Raw genomic sequence first — 14,765 nt, 5'->3', positions numbered from 1 at the left:
TCCAACAGATGATTCTCAATCCTTATCATACTTGGTTTCCCAGCTCATTTTATTCTATGAATCTCTCCCCCATTCTTAGAAACCTGTTTTCTTCTATGTTGTTTCTTCTCTTTTGTAAGCTTCTCTTCTTCAAGTCTGTCTGTTAAGGATCGTTTTCCTCAACTTTCTAGGAAAGCTCGCCCTCCCTGTATCAACTGCCAATCACTGCTCATCTGGGGACAAGTCTTTAATTTGCACCTGCAGCCCAGACATCCACCCAGGTTCCAGAGGCTTTCTGGAAGTCTTTAAACGTCCCAGGCATGTGAAACACAACATATCCAAACCAGAATTCATTATTTTCTCTCCAAATCTGTATTTCTCCAGAATTTGCTCTCCATCCCCTTACTTATGTTAAACCAGAAACTTGTGAGGCATCTGAAATTATCCCCATTCCTTATTCTCCATGTATAATCAATCACTGAAGTCTCCCAATTTAGCCAGGGAAACAGCTCTTGACTCTATTCCCTTCTTCTTATCTTTACTTATCTAATTTATTTTCTCATTATTTTTCACTTGGATTACTACACTAGCCTTCTTACTGTTTTGCCTGCCTAGAGTTTTTTCTTTCAATACGTAATCCATACTGTTATCACTTTGTTCCAGATGTTTTGGATGTCTGCAATATCCTGACTTCTTTCTTAGCCACAAGGGTTGAGAAGCTATTTCCTCAGCCTGGAAAACTCGCCTACCAAATCTTGGCATGGCTTGATCTTTCACTTCATTCAGGTTTTTTTCCTTTTACCTAAAATTATATTCATATATTAATTTCTCTTGGTTTCGTCCAGTAGATAGAAGCTCTTTTTCAATACTGTATTACCAGTGCCTAAAAGAGTGGGCATCCAATAAATATCCACTGAACAAATGAATGAATACATTAATAGTAACTGTATCCAAAAGAACACACATCATACTGGGAAATACTGGCTTACTTATTTGTTGCTCCCAGTGGATTGACGCCAACAAGGGGGCTTCTCAAGGGCACTGAGTGCCTCTTTTCTTTTCTTTTTTTTTTTTTTAAATGTTTTATTTATTTATTCATGAGAGTCAGAGAGACAGAGAGGCAGAGGCAGAGGGAGAAGCAGGCTCCCCGCCTAGCAGGGAGCCCGATGTGGAACTCAATCCCAGGACCCTGGGATCACGACCTGAGCCCAAGGCAGACGCTTAACCATCTGAGCCACCCAGGTGCCCTGAGTGCCTCTTTTCTATGGCTCTAGGTTTTAATCAGCAACAATGTCTAGCACTTGGTAGTACTCAGTAAATGTTTCTTGGAAAACAAAGCAAAACAAAACTCTCAACCTATCTTAGCTAGCAGAGAAGCTGAACTCCAGAGGTGGGGTAATAACCATCTAATTTATTTTTTTAGAATCAGATTTGCAGAATATTTATCCCTTCAATGTATATTCCATATAGTTCCTTACAGGAAAAATTTTGCTTACAGGAAAAATTTTACCTACACTTTTCTCTTCACAGATTGTTAAAGATAAAACTTTATTGAAGGTACTTTTTGTTTCTTCCTGAACCTGTCTATCTTCTCTTTAGATCACTGAAACAAACCCGAAGTTATTAAAAAAAAAGTTAGAAGTGGGGTGATAAGTTATCACAGTAGAAATTTTCCTCACCAACATCTTGTGACTCTCTTCCTTTGGCAAAGGAACGGAACACAAAATATTAGGGATAGATGTGACCTTCAGTGTTTTCTAGTCCAATCTGCACTTTTCAGTCTTTTTGTGCAGAGGAAAAAAAAATGAGGCCTAAAGACATTGAGTGACTTGCCCGAGACTCTAACAGGCAGGAGAATACACAACCTGGTGGAGAGGCAGGTATCATATTGGAGGCAACAGCAATAGTTAAAACCTTGGACAATGTATCACTTGACAAGTAGAATGTAATTGTGGGACCAGAGAGGCAGTTCTTGTGCATTTTCTGTACAACGTATTTGACTGACGAATCTGCTCTCTGACTTAGAGCCTGTGTGGACCCACTAAAACTGACTGGAAGGAACTCACAATATCCTGGCATATTTAAAGAGGGTTTGGCAGGCCCAGCACTTCCTGTTGAGGCTTCCATACTGTCCCACAGAGTCGTTAGAGATGTCCAACAATGAAGTGATGTTTGGGAGTTTGTTTGCTATCCTGATTGGCTTCTACTACTCCTTTCTAGATCTATGATTTGTTAGAGATGTAGCTGTTCTATCTAAATTTAATTATCAGCTACTAAGCTGGGAGATGGGAACTTCATTAGTCCTCTCTTGTTTCTTCTATTGTCATGATTCAAACTGCCAGGCCCGGTCTTCTGGAGTGTGGTTACAGCACTGTATCGCTTCATTATCTAACCACAATTCTTATCTCTTTATAGAAGAGTAGCACTTTCTCTTTTGGTTATGTAATTAATGACACTGGTGTATACTTTACCAGTTACAAATTGCTACTATCCATGCTCCTAATGGCTACAAGTCTGTTCTCTAACTAATGGCCTCTATTTGCTTCTTGGAGAAAATGTATGTGCTGAACATATGGTTTAGCTCAATTAATCTCTTTTTATATCAGTTTTATCTTAACAGGTTAATGAAATTGTGATGTGTATCAAATAAGTAGGTTCAACTTTTATCATACATATTTTTTATATCATACAGCTTTTCATCATTTAACTTTAAAGTTTAAAATAAAATTAAAGTTATACGCCTGAATATGAAAGAGCAAAAGTGTTCCCAAGAACTTTGTAATATGTATCTCTCAGAGATAAAACATATACATAAGATAAAAAGTATGCATATTAAGAATTTATAAAAGGATCTGATGAAGATTTTGATCTATAATTTTGCATTACTTTCAACCGAGAGTCTGTGTGTTTATTTCTCAGAACCCCAGGATACTTTACTAACATGACTGCATAAACCTATCCTGCATCTTTAGCTTTGTCAGTATTATCTTTTATGCAATATGGTAGTCCTTAGGGAGCATTAATTGCTAGCTATCTTTTAGCTACTTAAGGGCAATTTTGGAACAATTACCATGTATTTATGGGAATGAGGTATTCATTTATTTATTGCCTTTGTCTTAAAAATCTCATAGCACTGGAGTCAAGAAGATACAGTATAAATATGCCCACTTATCTTTGTGTGAATTACTCCTTTCTCCATCTCTAACACCCACCTCAGCAGTGGCACAACACCATTATTTGGGGCTCACTCGTACAAGTTAAAACTAACGATGATTGCCACTCAAAAGCATATTGAGTCTGTCCTTTCTCAATGATCATTTTTTGTCTTTTCCTTCCATCCCTGCTGCCCCCACTTCTTTCTTTTTCTTGAAATGGAACAAGGGCCTTGACTTAGGGAGCATACAAATCTGGCTATGTGGAGGTCACTGGTTCCCTTTTGAGACTAGATTGTCAGAGATGAGAAACAATCACTGTGTCAGCTATTTGCATGTTTATGTGAAATAAATGGAGTATTTCAAACTGGCAGACAAATGCCACCGACTATCTCATTAAACCTATTCAGCTGACTTAGGATAAATAAATCTTACTACTTCATAGGGCTATAAATCATTTTCCTTTTCATATACTTTTATCTATATATATGCATATAAAATATATGATGATATGTGAATAAAACACATAGGAATATATGACAGTCACATAATGTTATTCATCAAAGGGAGAAAAAAGATCTAATACCTTTCAACCTCTAAATTTATTGTTCAACACTTATTTCCAGATATTACGTGCAAAAATACATGTAAGAAGACTTCAACATTATATTTAAGTTGTTATTTTAAATGCTTTGGGAAGATTCACAACCCAACTTTAAAATTACATTTTTCCTTCCAGAGAGATATAAGACAGAAGGAATGACTTGAAAAGTTCATGCTAAATTAATGACAAGGAATTCAGAAAATATAAATGAAATAATTAACATGTTATTTCTTCTCTCTCTTTTAAATTATAGTCTTTGCTAGCTATTGTGGTATAGCTGGATCTTTCCAAATTTTATTTTATTTAATTTATTTATTTTATTTATTTACTTTATTTTAAAAAGTAGTACTATATGATTTTATTCAGATTGTCATTTATTTAATGTTATTTAATTCAGATAAGATAAAGATAATTAAAGTATAAAACTGGTTGATTCATGTAGATATAGAAAAAAGAAAAAAAAAAACCCAACACACACACACCCCATGGGTTTTAGAGTCAAAAAGACCTCAGCCTGAATACCTGCCATGCTACTTACTATGGGTTAGAGGTCTTTCTGCCGGTTAATTAACCTGTCTGAGCTTCAGTGGATAATGATAGAATAGTTGCTGTGAAAATGAAATGGTAAACTATTTGTGTAAAGTGCCTGGCACATAGCACCAATAATGGCTACCATTTAATGTGGCTTATTATGACACATACTATGCTAAATGCTTTATACATTTACAAATTTAATCCTTACATTATTTCCTATGGAGTAGAATTATATTGGCCCTATTTTTATAGATGTGGAAGTAAAGGAGAGATGGTAAATAATTTACCTAAAGCTGCACAAGTCTTAAGCGGCAGGAGTAGATTTCTAACTTTTCAAAACTTTGTGGCTTAAAACAACAGTCATTTTATCTTCTCTCAAAATCTTTATGGGTTGACTGGATTGAGCTGGGCGGTTCCTTTGCTCTATAAGATGTCAATGGCAGCTACAGCCATCTGGTGGTGGTGGTGGTGGTGGTGGGGAGAGGTTGCAATGTCTGAGATGGCTTATTGCAAGCCTGGCAGTCAAGCTGTCTCAGGGGGCTCAGACAGAGCTGTGGACTAGACATTCTAGTTTTCCTCCTCTCTGCAATACTGCTTGAAGCCTCAGCATATGGACTGGCTTTGCTCAGTACTGGAGGCTGAGTTACAGGAACGAGTGTTGCAAGACGACAGGATCCAAAGTGCAGACATGTAAGATGCTTCCACTTGCATCGCACGTGTTAATGTCCCATTAGCCAAGGCCAGTCACGTGGACAAGCCCAGAATCAATGGAGAGAACAAGAGAAGGGCCTAAATACTGGCAGGCCCCATTAAGGTCACTGAAGTAAAAGACCAGTTCAACAGCTGTCATCAAGAGAGAAGGAAGCAAACCATAAGAGACTTAACTATAGAGAACAAACTGAGGATTGATGGAGGGAGGGGGGTGGGGGATGGGCTAGATGGGGGATGGGTATTAAGGAGGGCACTTGTGATGAACACTGGCTGTTGTATGTAAGTGATGAATCACTGAATTCTACTCCTGAAACTAGTATTACACTATATGTTAAATAATTGGAATTTAAATAAAAACTTGAAATAAAAAAATGGATAACCATAAAAAAGAAAAAAAAGTATTCTTTTGTGTCTTTCAGACTATTGAGGCTGTCAATAATCTTCTGCTCCCCTTGGGCAGCATGTTGGTCAATGCCTTGTGAGAGGGACTTTGGAACACACAGTCAATTAATGTTTTTTGTAAGGCTTTTATACTTCCCTGCTTTCAAATATGACATGAAATTTCAATGTCATATAAATGGTTTTAAAAGAAATTTCAGTTTTATGAAAAAAATGCTTCTCAAAGATTGAAATTATTTTTTATGAGTTTTTTCAATGCCATTCTCTGTTGGGTTTTATATGTTATAACTCATTAGTGAATAAAATAAGGAGAAATATAGTTAAGGTTTGTGTCCTATATAGCAATCTATTTATTAGAGTATAAGATTAATTTTGTATTTTTAAGAAACTTCAAAGGAATGGCTTTGATCCCACTATTTCTGTAAAAACAGGATTTTTTTTCTTGAAGTTGTAATTCTTTTATCCATTTTATATAAATTAAAATAATTTAATTCTAATGGCATTTGTGTAGATGGGTTCCATTACGTAGATGTAAAAGTCTTACTTCAGATAAAGCATCTCTATTTGTATATGAGATTTTTTCCAAACAGAAGTATTTTACCTTAATGACCCAAAATATTTAAACTGTTTCTTCTATTAATACTGAAATTTTAGCAGCTTTAGAAGTGAATAGCTTATAGAGATTAGAAAAAAACTATAATACTTTACTTTTGATTCATTACTTCAAGTTAAATTAGCAAATGATTTATAGCTAATAAATACCATTTCAAAGCTGTTTGGTGACCAATGCAAACTCTGATAATGTCGTAGCCTAATATCAAGACTATGAGGGGTGATATCAGAGGATGATATCCAAACTAAGTTATCCCCTTAATGGCTATGGTACTGCTATTAAAGTTTTGTTTGTTTGTTTTTTAAGGAACGGAGATAGATACATAAAAGAAGTAATGAAGAAAATCAGTACTTACTTTTTGTGACAACACCTTCTAGTCGAATGATATTTGGGTGGTCAAACTGACCCATGATACTAGCTTCTCTTAGAAAATCTCTTCTTTGTCGATCCATGTGGCCACCTTTCAAAGTTTTGATGGCAACGGGGATCTCTCTTTTCCCTGGTGTCTTCAAACGCCCACTACAGACTTCTCCAAATTCTCCTTAAAATATGAACAAAAGCAGTTGTTTGTTTAAACAGAATGCTTACATTCCAGAAGAACTGAATTGTCACGTTACCATCTTTTTGTTTTTTAACATAATGAATGTTAAGGATGTCATTTCTATATGGAATTTTCTTTCTTGCAAATTAAATTTGTAATGACAATATGCTTGATCAGCATCATTTATAATGAATAACGGAATGCATTTTCCTATGGGGTAGGACAGGAACTACCATTGATAGATATCCCTGATCTGCACAGAAATTATGACTAGCAGAATGAGTGATGCTAATGTAATTCTATAGAAAAGCAATCACTGCATAACATTTCCTGTTCCTGTTCTTAATACTGATTTTTGGGCCAAATATCTCTCTATTCAGGGAATCCATCAGGCATGTGTAGTGGATTTGACCCTGGAGGCCATATGCCCGAGCTTCACTACCATCAGAAATCAATGCATGGGTCAACTGGTATATGAACATATTGAAATGACTACACTGAACTCAACTATAATAGGTGATTATACAAACTAAATTACAAGTCACATGGCTGGAATACAGATATAGTAAGATGATCTATGGCTCAGCAATGGCTTCATTGGGCAGTAAGGAATAATAGCCAAATATTTATGATGAATTTACTACATATATATCCAGTGATAGAGGGCTGTGAGTTTCAAAGAAGTATAACAGTTGGTCTCTGTTCTTAGGAGCTTACAGTTGAGTAGAAGAGTTCAGCTGAACATAAATAAAACACTTAAGAACATAAGAACCAATCTCTGCAAACGCTGTATTCTTTAAGTAAGAACAGTTGGATCTGGAAGACTTTTTGGAGCAGGTCAATCTTTTGCTGGACCTTGAGTGATGGGTGCTGTTTGGATATTCAAGAAAAGCAGTGACATTCCAGACAAGGAGTGAGAAAAGTGAAGACAAAGCTTCAAAGGTTGGAAGCCATATAGACACAAGGATCACTAGAGGGGTTATTGTGGGAAAGAAGGTTGGAATTTTTTTCAGTGCAAGGCAATAAGTTCAATAAAGCTTAAAATTCCAGACTTAGGTTTTCTGAGGCTAATTACCTGCATTTACTTAAGAGTATGATGCTTGATCACCAATTTATTAATCTGGAAAGTGAAGATAATAAAGTCTTCCATAATTCTATAATGTCCCTTCCTCATAAGGATATTGGGAAGATCAAAAGTGATGATATATGTAAAAGTTCTTATCAACTGTAAAGCGCTATTCATGTGCCTTAAGTTATATGAATCTTCGGAAGGGTCAAAGAAATGAAAATTAAACTATCCTCAATTGGTTTATTAGCTAGCAGGTCTGGCTAATAGTTCAATGCAATGTAAATTTAAGTGTAGAGGCCCAAATCAAATTTTTGCAGTACCATAGATTTCAGTTATCTGTATTTTCTTTGGACCAATTCATTATAGTCATCTTAATGTTGACTATACATCAATATTAACTACTTCTTGGTATAAATGCTAAGATATTGTTTAAGTAAAAACAAAAAACAAAAAAACAAAAACAACCTAGGAAGGAAACAAACCAAAATATTGCTTCCTAAATTATGTGCAAACATGTCCATTAGAAATAAAAAACAGTCTAATGAGAGGGTTTACTCTATACATGTTAAACCAACAATAAGCAAGCAGAAAACACAGACTACAGTGGGGTCCCTAAGTTCAGTGCATATGATACTGGAGTTTTACAAATCTTGCTTAATTTGACATCAAAACAAGAAAAATCTTTTTTACTTAATGATGCTCTCAACCTGTTGGGGGTTAAATGTTCTTATGCTCACAGGAAAAAGAAGCCATAGTTTTTCAGTTTTGTTAGTAATGTTTCTTTTATTTTTCAAAAGATTTTCTCCCAGACATAAAAAATGGCAATTGATGGAGATGTTCAACATTTTTCTACTGAGGCTCTGAACTTTGACAGAAAAGGTATGTATATAAATTTAAGTTAATGTCCGATACATGCAGGCCCACTAAGATACTTGAAATTCCTTCTCAGATCACTGTGGTTTGTTACATGAGTATCTAGACAAGACAGATATTTCTTTTCTTCTTTTTTTTCTTTTACTTTGACTTAATAAGTCTGCTAATAAATATAAAAACTTAGCAATATTTTAAAACTCCTCACCTGCCATGAGCCCATAATCCAAGTGATTTTCTGTTAACATTTCATAGTAATCCAAATAAGCTTTTGAATATAGTGAAATGAACAGAAAACTCTGTTGTTATTTGATCAAGACAGGCAGAGTGGTAATTTTCTTTGGTTTTCTGTTGTCTGAAATTCATGTATCCTATTATCACCATGCAGGTATTTTCTTTATGTCAAACTGCACGATCAAGCTGTTATCACACTTATTTCAGTGACACTAAATATGGTTGCCTCAATTAAAGATCTGAGGCTCCTAGTGCATTCTTTAGGCAAAGTCCAAAAAATTCAGTTACAGAATGTATTAAAGCCCTTATCTGTGGTAGACCTGGATGTATCAGACATATCAGAGAGGAAAAAATATTTTAAATTAAAAGCATAGTTTAAGATATTGCTAAAGACTGATCCATTATACTACTGTCCTTGCAGTAAGAATGGAGGCCCCGTACATAACCATAAATAAGATAAACCATTCCTCAATAAGATGTGTGGACATTTATATAATCCTGGTTAGTCCATGATTAACTTGTGACTATAGGAATATGGTGTTAACTACAGATTTTTTTCCTTTACCAATCATTGTCACCATCATTATTACACATGTAGCCCTTATACAGTGCTTACCATGAGTCAGGTCCAAAAACTAAATATATATTTTAACCTTGACAACAAACCTTTGAGGTAGGTACCATTATTATCTCCATTTTACAGTTGAAGAAGCTGAGATACATGAACTAAGTAACTTGTCTATGGTGACACAGCTAGAAAGTGTAGCTAAGTGACATAGCTAACACTGTAATTTGAACCCAGGAAGTCTGGGTCCAGGGTCCATGCTTATAACCACTATTCTTTGTGGTCTGGGATGTTTATTATTATTAACATTTTGTTATTATGCTATAATAATAGTTAGTATTGGATTTTCCATATAAAGTCTACATAACCAAATTAAAGCTGTAGGGGAATGGTGGAGGTAGTGAGGGACGATCCATCCTGGAGGATTATCATCTCCCAACCCCCTGGAGGCTTTCCAAAATTTTCTTCCCCTTGTCCAGAGATTCTGGTTCTCCCCTACTTCCAACCCCTTGAGAGTCACTGAAGCAAAGAGCCACACTCCCAGTGGCTTTTTAGAACATATCTCTCAGGTCTAATGAGATACTTCATTCTTCACATTTGCTATTTCCTTCTGACAGGAATGCTCTCCACAAATTGTCCCCCTCCCTCCTTGACTCCATCCTCCTCAGTCCCTCTCTATGTGGGTGGCTTCTTATTAGCAGTGAAGGCCAAGATTCAAGGTCCCTCCTTCATAAAACTTTCTCTTATCAATCCATCTAATTTAAAACCCCACTACTATTAGTTCCTTCCCAAATGAGAAAGAAAAAAATTAGCAGCTCTACAATCAGAAGCTGGCCTCAGTCTCAGAGCTGGGCTATGTTATTCTCCTATCACACACTATACCAGACTTGACAAGGTCACCCTGAGACCATGATAAAATGAGACAGAGCAAGGTCACTGCATAATTTTGCCTAAGCACAAAGGCAAGGTCACATGCCAAAATGCTAAATATGCCCTCCTCTCTTGGCTAAAATGAGTAACTGCTGCTTCTTTACCAATTATAACCTTATCCTTGTTCTAGTCTCCTCTCCATGTAGATAAAATTCATTAAGATACTGTAGTATAAGTCCTAAAATTAAGGCCCAATATTATGTGCTGCTTTAATATCTGGGGGAAATTGGGAAGGGCTCAAATAGCCTTCCCAAAGGCTCTCCCTCCCACTCTTCTCCCATACATAAGGTCCTCTAGCCAAACATCCCTCTTTATCAAATGGATCAGATATCATTCTTCCTTAACCCTGAATAGCAGGTTTCACTTTCCTGCCAGTCTGTGGAATGATTCAAACAAGCCAATCACATCTTCCTAAGGGAACCAGGGGGCACCTCATCTTAATGGTGCTACAAAGCTTGCCTTTCACAGGCCCCTGGTTATTTGCTAGGTTTCCAAGGGTAACCTCTAGGTGGTCCTGTGTGGTGTCTTCTTCCCCACCCCAGGCTGTGGATACATATAATTAATAAATATCTACCAATCTCATCTGTCTAATGTAAGGTGTTGTGTGTTTGGCATCCCATGGCCCTTGGGTGAGAATGTCTATCTCATCAACAGGGTAAAGCACTGTTGGTGGGAATATAAATTAGTGCAGCCACTGTGGAAATCAGTATGGAGGCTCCTCAAAAATTAAAAAAAAAAATAGAAAAACCATATGATTCAGTAATTCTACTACTGGGTATTTACCCCCCCCAGTGAAAAAAGGATATTGAAGATATATCTACACTCCCATGTTCACTGCAGCATTATTCATAATAGCCAAGATATGGAAGCAACCTAAGTGCCCATTGATAGGCAAATGGATAAAGAAGATGTAGTATATATACACAACCAAGTATCCAACAAATGGATAAAGAAGAGTGGCATATATACACAACAGATAAAGAAGATGTGGTATATATACATAACTCAGCCAATAAAAAGAATGAGATTTTGCCATTTGCAATAACATGGATGAACTTAGAGGGTATTATGCTAAGTGAAATAAGTCAGACAGACAAATACCATATCATTTCACCGATGTGTGGAATCTAAAAAACAAAATAAATAAAGAAAAAAAGCAGAAACAGCCCTATAAATACAGAGAACTGGTGATTGCCAAAGGGGAGTGGGTGGCAAGATGGGCAAAATGGGGTAAAGGGGAGTGGGAGGTTCAGGCTTCTAGCTATGGAATGAATAAGTCATGGGGATGAAAGGCTCAGCATAGGGAATATAGTCAATGGTAGAGTAACAGTGTTGCATCGTGCAGGTGGTAGTTACACTTGTGATGAATATAGCATAATGTATACAGTTGTTGAATCACTATGTTGTATAACTGAAACTAATGTAACATTGTGTGTCAACTATATGGGTCAATAAAAATGGAATAAAAATACTTAATATAAAGCCAAACACATACTCAATTACAGAATTGTTGCTGCTTTCTGACAGCATCTCATCTTAGAGCAAACTCCTGCTTCCTTAGATTGCCTACATCACCCAATCAAGGCCCAAATCCTATAATAAGTTTCATCTAACATTCCCTTACTGACACACACTACAGTTGCACATGCTGTGTGTTTTCCCTTGCTGAAATGAACAACAAACCCAACTTTTTCAACTACAGTGTGTTCCTGGGATCTTTGCTTGAGAGTATTAGCATATTTACTGTATAGCACTTTTTAGCATATTTACTGTATAGCACTTTTGACTATTTGAAATTTCTTTGAAATTCATTTTTAACAATCTTATACATTTGGTATGTATTGCTCCATTTCAAAAATCTTCCCTTGACCAGATCAACTATAATAGTCAGGAAGGCATGGGCCTTGGCATCTCTATCTTTTGTTATATCCACAGTACCTAGGACATAATAAGCAACTCTTTAATATTTGTTGAATGAACAAAATGAATAAATGAGGGAGGAAAAACTCTAGACCCAAAGTTGGGATATCTTAGAGGACAGGGATTTTCCAATACTGTAACCTTTTTTTTTTTTTTTAAATTACATAGTCTCCTTTGCTTTCTTTTCATTGTGTACAGTTAAGAGATGCCTCAATATCTTCTGTATTCAGGGTTTTTTTAAAATTAATTGTGCACAATTCTCTTTCCTTCCTGAGTGTGACAGCAACAGGAAGAATATTTTTAAGTGTCATATAAAGAAAGGGTTAAAAAAGAAGAGGCATAGGGAAAAACATATAGCCAATTTTTAATTTAGCTCTAGAGGGATGTATTAGTCTTTTGAGGTCTTAAATTAAATTCCATTATTATTAATGTTATCAGAAGGGTCACCTACCCAATTGTATTCAAGGACTTGTTACTACTCTATTGGATTTCTTCCCAACACATAGCACACCTTCTCCATGTGAAAGAGAACACTTTTTAGAAAATTTATAATTTCACACCAGTTGAAATGATATTTGATATTGAATGCTTCTGATTCAACTTCACAGAAAGATTCAAGACGATGTGAGATTTCTCATGTTTAACAAGACTTGTCAGTAGCAAGAGCTGATTAAGACATGGGAGAGGACAGGTTCTCAGAAATTAGGGCTTCTATGTCCACCTTCACCACTAATTTGTTTTGTGGTATTAGAGGAAGTCACATTATTTTTTCTTGCTTTAGTATCATTGGGGGAGAGGTCTAAATACCTAGCTCCTAGCTACTTTTTGAGAGAGAAAGATTAATTTGTAAATACTTGCAAAGCTTTTTGAGTCCTAAAAAGTAACCACTGAATCTTTTCAAATTATGCTGGATCCATGGAAGATATGTTAAATATGTTATTCTAAGTATCTTTCTTGGCGAGGCTCTTAAAGTCTAGGTCAGGAAACAGGATTTCTTTAAGACCTTCTTGAGAAGGAATTTTTTAATTTCCTCATCAAACAATGGGTAAGGAGTTTTTCAGTGAATGAATTAAGTAATGCATTATCCCATATTATCTACTTTTTTCTACACCACATTCTAAATATGAGACAGCCTCTTTTTATTTCTGGGCAAGTTTTTTTTTAAATGACATAATTCCTTCAAATTTTTGTGATGGGAATATAATAAGAGAATGCAAGACAGTAAACCAGAAGCATTAAGAATGCAATCATTCCAGACACCTGAAAAGTTGACTCATGACTTCAGTGCATTCATCTCTGTCCCCCGCTCTAACATTTAGAGAGCTACACTGTATTTTAATGCTTTGTCTGTGCACTGAAGTGTTTCTCTACACTAACTTCCTAGTTGACGTGTCCTTTTGTTCATAATCAGCCTCCAATTTCACAGCCCCATCAGTTGTCAGGAGTGGCCAGTCTCTATGACCACAGGCATGCCTGCAGTGCCGCTTTGCATGCACTTTCCAAACAGTATTTGATGTTCATGCATGTATGCTGTCTACTGGCAAACACATCTACTGCTGTCAAACAAAGCCCTGTATTTGATAAAAATTTGTCTTTGTTTATTTACTTGAGGCAACAGGGGCCTTTCATTGTGTGTTACAGGGCATGCTTTTCAATAAAATTCTGCCTTTATTATTAGGACACATGGGAGTGAGTCAAGGGGCTGGCAACAACCTGACAAGAAAATATTATCTGATTGATTCATTAAGAAGAATTTGAAGTTGCTTGTTCGATAAACATACCTTCAAAAGGCTGAGTTGATTGCTCCTTGCTTCATGCTTCTCCATATCCTGGACCAACTATGATTCTAGTGCTAGTACCTCTTGGTTTCAGCTATTAACTCATTATGTTTTTCCGTACTAACTTTAAACATCCTAAAAGCAGAGACCATATATATTTTTTAATGTTTTTATATCTCATCTTTTATAATTTTTATTTTGTGTTTCAAAATTTAATATGATAGTATTAATTGCAATGATTGGGTTCGGGGAAATGTTTAAACATTGTTAGGCATATCACACTAAAAACTAGTATTAAAAATAAATATTTACATGACAATATGCTTCTTGTAGCACCATGATGCATCTGAAATAGGGCAGGAGCGCCCAAAACTATGATATACTTCTACTCCAAATTCCAACGTGTGGAGTTTTTTCCCACCACCACCAAGCAATTCTACACCAGCTGGGTGCCCTACAATTCAACTCAATTCTCACACTCTTAACATGAAGATAGCACCAGCTCCCACAGGTTAAGTGTTCAGTACTACAAGACTTCCTCCTTCCCCCCATTTTATTTTTTTATTTTTAATTTAAATTCAATTAATTAAAATATAATGTATTATTAGTTTCAGAAGTAGAGGTCAGTGATTCATCACTCTTATATAATATCCAGTGCTCATTACATCACCTGCCCTCCTTAACGTTCATCACCCAGTTACCCCATTTGCCAGCCCCTCATCCCCTCCAGCAATCCTGTTTGTTCCTATGATTAAGAGTCTCTTATGTTTTGTCTTCCTCTCTGATTTCATCTTAACCTTTTTCCTCTCTTCCCCCATGATCCTCTGTTTTCTTAAATTCCACATATGAGTTAGATCATATGATAA

The 14,765-nt window shown here is 36.0% G+C and overlaps 1 protein-coding gene across 1 annotated transcript in view; it reads right to left on the bottom strand.

The window, feature by feature from the left end:
- Positions 1–14,765, bottom strand: part of EPHA6 (EPH receptor A6) — an 833,709-nt gene that overhangs the window by 190,154 nt on the left and 628,790 nt on the right. The window contains exon 11 of the mRNA XM_035015180.1: positions 6,348–6,533. Coding sequence (XP_034871071.1) covers positions 6,348–6,533 — 186 coding nt within the window. The remainder of the gene's footprint in view (positions 1–6,347; positions 6,534–14,765) is intronic.

The sequence above is a fragment of the Mirounga leonina genome, unplaced genomic scaffold, assembly GCF_011800145.1.
Source record: "Mirounga leonina isolate KUSES-001 unplaced genomic scaffold, KU_Mleo_1.0 Mir_169, whole genome shotgun sequence".
Taxonomy (NCBI): Eukaryota; Metazoa; Chordata; class Mammalia; order Carnivora; family Phocidae; genus Mirounga; species Mirounga leonina.
This window is presented reverse-complemented; position numbering and strand designations above follow the sequence as displayed.